The sequence below is a fragment of the Pagrus major genome, chromosome 9 (assembly GCF_040436345.1).
Source record: "Pagrus major chromosome 9, Pma_NU_1.0".
Lineage (NCBI taxonomy): Eukaryota > Metazoa > Chordata > Actinopteri > Spariformes > Sparidae > Pagrus > Pagrus major.
In genome coordinates, this window is record NC_133223.1 from 15,152,497 (window position 1) to 15,162,650 (window position 10,154).

Genomic DNA, 10,154 nt, shown 5'->3' on the forward strand with positions numbered 1-10,154 from the left:
GTAGGAGCTAATGGCTATCAAGAATGTGGTTTCACGTTGAAATATGACCTGATGTCCCTCCAAAGTTTCACTACCATCATCTTATCTGTTGCTGATTTATTGGAAAGTGGTGAAATAAACAACTTGCAACCTCAAAACAGCAGCATAAAATTATCCCAGCACCTGATCTTTCCACTCAAAGTGTGACTTAAGGGTAAAATGGCTGCTGTGTGAATATTCAGTCTGTAAATCTCCCAGGAAAAAAAAGGGTCAACCGTCTTCACTGTCATGACTGAATATACTGAATACGCCAACTGACGTTAAAGGACAACAGTTTCATGCTGTTTTACTTTGTTTGTATTGGCGGACCCTGCCACCTTTCTAGCTTAAAACATTGTTCTGGGGACCTTATTTTTCTCCATGGACGGCTTACTTATTCAGTTATGAACACAATAAATATTTCTGAGTTTATCTATATTGTAAATATCACCTTTCCGAGTTTATGAATTTCTTTTCCAAAACTACATAGCACTCCTTTAATCGAATCACAAAGGGTCACAATACAAACACTTCACAGATATTAAAATCAGTCTTTATTGTTGATATTATATACTGTACAGTCTACTTACATTACTTGAATGGGATACAAGTACATACAATTAATGTGTCTCAATATATTTTCTACTTAAGTGCCATCTATTCTGCAGGTAATTTAAATATGTATTGAGTTTAACATTTGATTTCTATAAAAGCAGTTTATTCTTTTATAAAAAGGTTACTTTCTGTTTACTGTAAGCTGATAAGTACAAAATCACTCAAAAAAGGACTTCATAATTATTGTCACATTTCAGGGTGCATATATCACATTTCTTCATACTCGTTTTTTTCCCTGTGTTAGAAATCACCATTAGTAAGGCACTTAAATGCTAGTATAGGTGTTATTGTAACATAGAAGATTGTTCTTCTCTTTTCTAAACACTAAGGTCTCAAATTTGAAGCCAGCGGGAGGTTTTCCTCCACAGTAATGGACACAAACTGTCTGGAAGGCTGCTTTCCAAACAAGCAGAGATGTGACCAGGGACAGAAACAGTCATTTCCAGTTCGAAATGAAGGAATTCTGTCTCAAATTGAATCAGTTTGGACAAAAAAAAAGAAAAAAGAACAACCATCTCTGGCTGTGGGCTCCATTGACACACATCTGTATTCTTATGCTCTGAGAAAACCGACAGCCCTCAACATAAACATGAAGGCTGCCGCTGTGTTTTGCAGAATAGCTATTGTTTCTGTGCTAACACGGTGAATGGTTTCCTCTGGTCCGCCCCACATCCACTTCCTGTGAGCAAGTCTGGACAAGCTTATATACACACACTCACTCCTAACCCATATTCTGGGTTAATTTAAAACTAATCTGCCATCATGTCAACATTTTTCAGGGCTGGTGACCAAAAACAGATTAACCTTGATTGTTCTATAATGTCCAGGACAGCTTCTATGCACAGGACACCTTGCTCAATCAATTCAGAATGCTGTAGTGTAAAACTAATGCCATAGTTTCTGCTGAAAGACTTCAAAAATCCCAGACTTTTTTTTTTTCACAGCAGCTTTGACGCTCAGCTAGACAGAAAATTTTAAATGAAAGCTAGCTGTGTGCCACCAGTAGTTGGACAACAAACACAAACTATCAGAATAATGTGCTGTAGCTAACAAAAGAACACCAAGTCCTGTGTGAAAGATAAAGTACGCAGCCCTGAAGAGAAAAAGAATCCTGCCGCTCCTCCAGTCTTTGCCGAGCTTTACTGCCCTCTTATGCTCGAACATGAGACCAGCACTTGGATCATGATTTGCATGACTACATGGGGAATATGAAGGTTCCAGTACTCCTGTTGTGTGGACTGATGTGTGATGAGAGAGGGAATGGATCCCTTTCCAAAAACATGATTTCAGGGCCATGGGAGGAAGGACCGCAGTCTCACATTTTGTGCGTTACATACAGCCACTGTCTGTCAAACAGTATTCGTGTGTGCGTGTGTGTGTGAGAGTGTGTGTGTTTATGTGTAGAAGTCTGACAGCAGAGTTCATCTCTGTAGAAATGTTGAACACAGTGGCAGACGGATAAGGATAGGCGCGGCCAGAGGCTCTTCCATGCTGGACTATCCCAGTAGCACTCTCTGCAGGCGGTAAGCGGGCACGCTGATCTCGTCCTCCGACTCTGCGTCGCTCTGTGGGTTGGAGCTGCAGGGAGAGGTGCACTCTGGGGAGCACAGGTAGTGCATGAGGGGCAGCCGGTACTTTCCGCAGAAGTCCACAAATTTGATCTGGCGCACACATGAGTCAAAGTAGACCCCTGGAGAAAGTCGAGAGTGACAGCAAAAACAAAGCCAAGTTCAAGTGGCAGGTCAGTGACTTGTATTATTCTCATACTAACACAGAACAACAATATTCAGATGTTGAATCCGATGCTGATGTATTATCACATATAGGTGGAAATATGACAGAGCTGCAAATAAAAAAAAAAATTTAAAAAAGACAAAAAAAAAGTCAAATTCTTTTTCTTCAAATATCTTCAAACACTGTGAACAAAGGTCTTACCGGCACACTTGGGGTTGGGACACTTGCTGGCAAGGTCAAGGTAGCGCAGCAGGTTTGAGGGCAGGTCGGGGGGGTAGTAGGGAATATTTCGGCTCTTAATGGTGCGTCCTGCCAGCTCGAGCAGCGACGGGGGGTCATAGGTCATCTCTTTGACAAAGCGCACCACCAGTGGGTTACCACGGAGACTGAGCTCCTGCAGGTGCACCAGGCAGAGGATTTCTCTGGGCAGGTAGGTGAGCAAGTTGTTGTGGAGACTTAGAGATCTCAGTGAGTGGAGCCTGGAGTGAGACAGAGGCACTTTGAAATCTTTTAAACTACCAAAACAACTACAGAAATGTGCAACTATCAGATCCATGCAGGGCAATCACACGTACACATGTAGATTTTATGTGATCACTAATGATACAGTTTCATTGAATGTTACATTGGTAAGATACTGGTGGTGTATGTGCAGTTACCTGGTGAGCTGCGGGGGAACGCTTTGGATGCGGTTGTCACATAGCACCAAGTAGCTGAGGTAAGGCAGGTTAGCCACTTCTGGAGGAATGGCCGTGATGAGGTTCCCACCCAGATACAACAGCTCCAAACTAATGAGAAAAAAAAGAGAAAAATAGTACATTTTAAAATGACTGTCCTTACTCAAGTACTGTATAACCTTACAGTATGACAGTGATTTTAGTTGATTTATGGCATCCCTAAAACAAAAAGGTAAAGCGTAGTCATTTTAGTCATTTTTAGACTTTTTCCAGAGACAATCTCAACTCATTTTCACTGTCAAAATGTTGAGCATGCAGGTCAGAGGTCCCATGTCTATTTTGTTTAATGCTTTTCAAATAAGCGTTTGGCTGTAAAGCAACTTTAATAGATGCTTAAAATCAAAAACTTTACAGGCCACAAGAGGAGGAAAATATTTTACCATGACATACTAATACTTAGTAGATGACAGCACTTAGCTGATAATTTTGTATTATTGACATCCTTGTCAGTCTCGTCTCAAAATGTTCTAGCCGTAACTTACCAATGCATTTTTTTTTTTCAAAGAGATTCAGCTTTAACATTAACAGCTTGTACTTTACTTTGATACAGTGTCAAAGTCAAGGTAGCCATGTTTATACATGAAAAGGTAAAGTCACAATAAGGGGGAAATTCTCTGGCCAACAAAACTGAGTGATTAAAACTAATATGTACCACAAGGGGGAGCTGAAGAAGCATGGTTTCATGCTGAAGCGTTGGTGTGCATGTTAGTGTGCGGGGCCATGCTCGCAGATCATCAAAAAGACAAAATACTGAGGTGAACAGATCCAACAAAAAGTCCAAAATCCTCTCATTTTCGTACATTACACACATGTATGCACCACCAACTAACAGGAAATGTGTCAGCAAAGATAATGCATTTAAATTTGTGTTAATTTTCTTGACAAAAGATAACCTTGATTACATATGCGATTACCAGACAACTACTGCAGCCAAATAGAGACAAAATATTTGTTGTATTAAAGGCAACATAGGACCCTGGTAGGTTAATGGAGGTATGGAGTACACAGGGGGGTAATTGGGAGTGAAACACATAGACAGGGAGAAAGCAATGGATGGCTGGTCAGCGAAAGTAAGCTGTCAGGCCATCTGCCTGCTGGAACTGATGACACAGCGACTGCGAGACAGGAAGCCATTATACTGTCCTTGGTGGCTGAGCACTGAGCAAGCCCCCTCTGTGACGGGAACTGAGACATTCAGGGTCAGCTGACAGCCCTCGCCGACACAGTGACACAAATCAGCCACCAGATAGCAAGAATAGTAAATTGTGGTGTTATTATACAATACAGAGCTCACAATTTTCACAAGTAGGAAAAATTTATTTTTTCTGGGGCAGTTCAGCCAAGAAACACTGGCTCAGGGTTTCTTCTCTATACACATAAAGATACCTTATATAAACTCTAATGTCAAATTGAAAAGTATTTCAAGAAATGTGCTGAAAGTGCACAAAAATGACATTACAACTTGTCAAAATGGAAAAGTAGGTTAAGCGCAGGTGTTACTAATAGTATCTGTGATGTCTGCGTTCTGTTCATATCTCCCAGTAAGCCATCACAGTGTGACAGAGAGCCAGCATGAACAATACCTGGACCTTGAAACTGAAGAAGCTAAATGAAACTCCATTATTCACTGTACTCAGGTCAAAATATATACGTCCATGTTAGAGCATTTATACCGACCCGAGCCCATCCGGAGACGTCGGTACCAAGTTCTTTCACTGAAAATACAGTTTTAAATAAATAAATAAAATAAATAATATATGACATTAAGTGAAAACTGATAAAGAGATGGACCTACTGTTTGTGTTTGGGCTATACAAGTCCTGAGGTTTGATATTTATGTGATAACACTTCGAATGCAACACAGACGTTATTTGTTACTTTCCAGCTAACAAATAATGTAAGACCAATCACTATAACCTCATTGTTAAAGAAACATGATTAGCATTTGGTCTCACTTCAAACAGACAATTGACCTAAAGGGTCCTTAAATAGTTGCAAATTGTTAATATGCAAGTTGTTATAATAGTCAAACTAATAAGGAACTACAATGTGGAGAGAACTCAATTCTATCCACAAGTAATAAAAACTGTAATTGTTGCTAGTTGTGTCTTCTAAACAGTGAGATTGTGTTATGTTTGTCCAGAGTGTGTGTATTTGTGGAGATATATTTTGGCAGTAAAAACAGTCTTTGCAGAAAATAGGCGTGAGACGATATGAACATTTCATGTCACGATTATCCTCACCAAAATAGTTGCAATTCACAATATTGTCCCAATAATCATAAAAATATGCTTAAAACTCTTACAATGGCACTAAAACATACTTAAATCACTTGATCTTACATTTTGTTAAGAAAATAGTGTTGTGCTAACGGAAATGGGAGCTAGCACTAGAGTTGTTGAACACATTTCCAAACATCTGATTTAACTTTTATTGTAGGGGATACCATGGGCAAGCTGTGCAGTCAGCCATAGTGAGGAATTTGGAATGACTGAAAAGATGTGGGCTCCACCACTGCAGCAATTCAAAATAATGCGTAAACCTATACAAAGCGTTAGCGAGCTAGACAGCTTTTTCAAGTTATTTACGTCAGGATATTCATGAATAGCTGATTGTGGAAATTTAACACAATCAACTTATTGTAAGTATTTTTGTAGTGATCCACAATAATATCTTTAATTGTCCCATCCCATGCAGAGAATTGAGATATCTTCATATCAATAATGGTTGGATACACATGATTACAAGTTCAGTGACCACTTTCATCCTCTGGCTCCCCTCATTGAATGTGCCACGCTGTGTTTGTGTGTGTGTCATAAAGTGAAGAGACTTAACCTTTGCCCTGGTAGTGGGTCACTGTGCCTTGCTACTGTTAAGCTAAATGATAAGATAGACATGATCTCATAGCTGCCCAGCTTTCCTGTCAAATTTTTCCACTCTACAGAAAACAGCAAACAAACATCTGCAAGCTTTAAACAGACTGACACACTTTTGCTGTTTCGAAATGTGTACTCTTTGACCCACTTTTCTTGTCGGTTTTGTCCCATTCTCTTGCCAGACTTTTTATGTCTTTACAGGATTGTTTGTATACTCAAACACTGTTTTTTTTTCATGTGTGGTCACATGTAATTATAGCAGTGTGTCCACCTTTATTTACTGTAATTTTTTGTTTTATCACTTTGAGTACATTTTACTATAACACTGAAAATGTCTTTTTTTGCCTTGACACTACTCCTTTCCTGCCACCCTTTAGTGTCAGTTTGTATATTTCCAAAACAGTCAAGACAGTTACTGGAAGAGATTAAGCACATAGTTATCCTGCACACACTATGAATCATGATGTTTACCAGATAAACTGACTGGAAATGAACGGGATACACATGGTATGACGTCGGCGGTGGTATTGTGGTTAATACCATAAAAAAAGGGAGGGAGAGAGAGCAATTAACAAATGCTACAGGTTGCCTGGGTGTGCCAGGGTTATGATTTTACTATTGTTGGAAGTCGGACTAGATGGGTCAACTCATGTGAAACAGCAGGTCAAGTGTGACTAAAGTGGGTTTACGGTACAGTCTACATCACAACTGATAAAAGGGGACATAAAGCTTTTCACATGGAGCACATGCAGCATACAGATAAAAGCTGACTCTGAGAAATGCACACCAAGAAAGCACCAAACATTTTAAATGTCAGGATGAACTTTTGCAGGATGTAGGGCGGATGCCTGGTTACAGATTGGCATGGTTGGAGAGATAACACTGTGCATGCTCCATAAAGGCATTGTATCTGTCATGACATTTACTTACTACTAGATATTGGAGAATAAAAGATCTTATCATGAATCATGATAAAACCCTCAGGATAAGTTAATCTTGGTGAATTTCTATTATCTTGATACCATGAACTAGGATAATCATGAATGTCCTCTCACGAATAACTTAAAAAGTTGTCTAGCTTTATAACAGAAAGATCTATATAGATTTCTAGATTATTTTGAAATGCCACAAGGGTGGAGCCCACATCTTTTCAGTCATTCCAAAAACATAGGCCTGTCACCATGGTCAGCCATAGCCTAGGTATCCCACGCAACAAAGTGAAATCAGATGTGTGTAGATGCATTCAACATCTCCGTTAGCACAATATTCTTACTTAACATAATGTAAGGTCTAGTGATTTTAGTATGTTTTAGTGCCATTTTAAGCATTTTAAACATATTTTGATGACAATCGGGATAAAATCTATATACTATTATATATATTGTAATTATTTTTATGTGGATAATCGTCAATAATTTGATAAAAAGAAATTAGTGAAAGCCAATCACAATTTCTTGAAGCCAAAGGGGACGTCTTCAAAAGAGGACTGCAGCAGTAACCGGGCTTCATGGCATACTTCCATCCAGCCATGTGAAATTATACATTAGCAAAAACTCCTTCTTTTTCATTCCTTTAAAAAGGTTCATTATAACTAATAACAATAATAATAATAATAACAATAATAATAATAATAGTAATGCAATCATTGTGTAATACCGCATACAGTGAGAAGTACATTTTTCTGAGACGGTTATCGTACCTTGAAAACCTCATATTGTTTCATATTGATATTCAATTTAACTTCACATAAGACAAAGACTAGCAGGAAATCCTCACGATAAAGAAGCTTGAACTTGGGAATAACAGGTAATAATTGCTTGAATTAAATGTAAAAAATGAGTACGGACTCAAAGTTGTTGTTGTTGTTGTCCACTGACTTAACATTACCAATTAATAATTTCAGCTGCTCTTCCGTCACTTGACTGATCGATTAATCAACCAATCAGTTCAGGTCTTATTTGAGATTAATTTCTGATTGGCTGGTCGGTCAGTTAGTTGCCTGGCAATAGTTTTAGCACCATCGTAAATCAGTGTACTGAGTTCATCGAGTCATATAAGTTAACAGGTAACCATGGCAATTGGGTTCCATGTTTCTTAGTAATCACAGGCTAACATTAAACTACAGTAACGTTATAACTTGGATAATGGTAATTGACATTGTTAAAACACGATAATACACTCCAAAATATCTTATATATATATATATATATATATATATATATGTATATTTTTTTTTTATTTTTTTTTTTTTAACAGACTCTGAATGAAGCTTAGCTGCCTTCTTCGTCACAGGATATTTCTATTTTAGCTAGTTTTAGGTTGACGTTAAATAGACAACTAGCTTAACATTACAGCTAACTGTAACATTAGCTAATTGGCAGTGGCCCCTCAGCTGGACCCCTGACCCTGTTACTTAGCACACTTTTGCCAAGATACTCTTTGAGGTATTAACCTCCTAACCACGACTTACCTGGTTAAATTTTCTATCTCTGCAGGTATACTTTTCAGTCTGTTTCCGCCGAGGGAGAGCGACTGCAGACGCCACAGTTTCATACACTGAAGTGGGATCTCCTCAAACCGGTTCCCACTGAAGTTCAACACCTCCAGCTGCAGAGAGCCGAACTCTTTGGGCAGCGAGAACTCGTCCAGACGGTTGTTCTTGGCTATCAGCGTCCTCAGCCTGGTCAGCCGTGTAATGCCCTCACAGATGGCCGACAGTCCGTTGTTGCTGATGTCCAAAAACTCGAGGTTGCAGAAAAGGCTGACCGACGAGGGGAGCGAGGCCAGCCGGTTGTAGTTCAGGTAGAGCTGCCTGGTGTCCCTTTTCCTCTCGTCGCTGACACTGTCAACGTCCAAAGTGTTCAGATTCAACCGGGAGAAGTCGAGCACGGTGTCGCCCGCCGCCGCTGCCCCTTCGTGAATCTCCATTTTAGCGATTTTAGCGTGAATTTAAACTCTGAACAAAGTCCTTGCAGAAGTTTTTGCTGTAGGCTGAACGCCCCCGTAAAGCGCGAGCTAGCTCCAGGGCCTGTCTGTATTCAACATGGAGAAGGGGAAGACTTCTACACACCGAACCGGAACATTTAACCACATCTCTAGTGAAAATCTAGGTCACTAATTTAGTGCTGAGGACAAGCTGCTATCGCTACATGTCACTACATTGATTGCAATATAGTGATTGGCGCTCTCCTCCAATGTAGCAGTTCTTTGACGGGAGTGTTTGCTCTCGTGTAAAGAGATTGGCTAATTCTCGAGGCAAGCCCCGCCCACACACGCATTGATTGGCTGTTCTCCCAATCTGTCATATTACAAGAGTGTAAATTAAAGGATTTGGCAACAAGTTTATTGAACTTTATAATCATTTTATAGCGGTACGGTGAATTACTGTGAGTAATTGTGAGGGTTATTTATTTATTTTAGTCTTAGATTTGCAACAACGGATGAATGGTGTCCGCCGATCCATCATGCAACATGCCCAGTTCAGTCTGTCATTATGCAATACCCCTCTTCTGTTACATTATGCAATACTCTGCTGACTTGGACGTGTATAGAATGAGAAGAAGGTACAGGATAATTGGGTTCCTCCCACTGTAGTCAGATCTATTCATATGACTGTCACAGCTCTATTCTGTTCATGTTACTTCACGAGGTGAATGAAAAATCTAGAAGTGGGGAGTCAGATATATTTAGGTACTGTATATGGACATTTTTAGGAACTGGTTCTGACTGCTGTAGTTACTAGTTATTGTGTAGACTAAGGTTTTAGAATCAAAATATGGCGTTTACTCATAAGATATGATGAATTGGCCCTGACATTATCCCAACAAAGTATTTTTCATAGATCAAGTATGTAAAGGTATCCATATTTTACATTTTTTCAAACAACATTTCAAAGTGCTTCACAATAAAAATCAGCTATCTCAGTATTAATTGTCAAAGACCTGGAGCAATTTTGGTGGCGCCTGACTCTCCTGTATTTATTTCTATTCTATAAGTCAACATACACAAGTGCCAAACATCGTACAACATACACACCACAAGTCCCCATGTAACACGTTCTTTGTAGAAAAAATGGGTGTCAAAAATGTTGTGTTTTTATTATTCTGGACTCAGACAGAACCTCAGGAAGTTCATTTTTTTAAATTTAAAAAGTCTTGCTTGGATGTTTTAGACT

General features: G+C 39.3%; 1 protein-coding gene across 1 annotated transcript; it reads right to left on the reverse strand.

Moving 5' to 3' along the window:
* Positions 1 to 549: 549 nt before the first annotated feature.
* On the reverse strand, positions 550 to 9,212 carry lrrc58b (leucine rich repeat containing 58b). The gene is made up of 4 exons (XM_073473395.1): positions 8,451 to 9,212; positions 3,027 to 3,155; positions 2,569 to 2,846; positions 550 to 2,323 (listed from the first exon to the last, which is right to left on the reverse strand). Exons 1-4 carry the CDS (start codon positions 8,906 to 8,908, stop codon positions 2,130 to 2,132), a joined length of 1,059 nt encoding a protein of 352 aa, XP_073329496.1. The 5' UTR covers positions 8,909 to 9,212; the 3' UTR covers positions 550 to 2,129.
* Between the last annotated feature and the right edge of the window lie 942 nt (positions 9,213 to 10,154).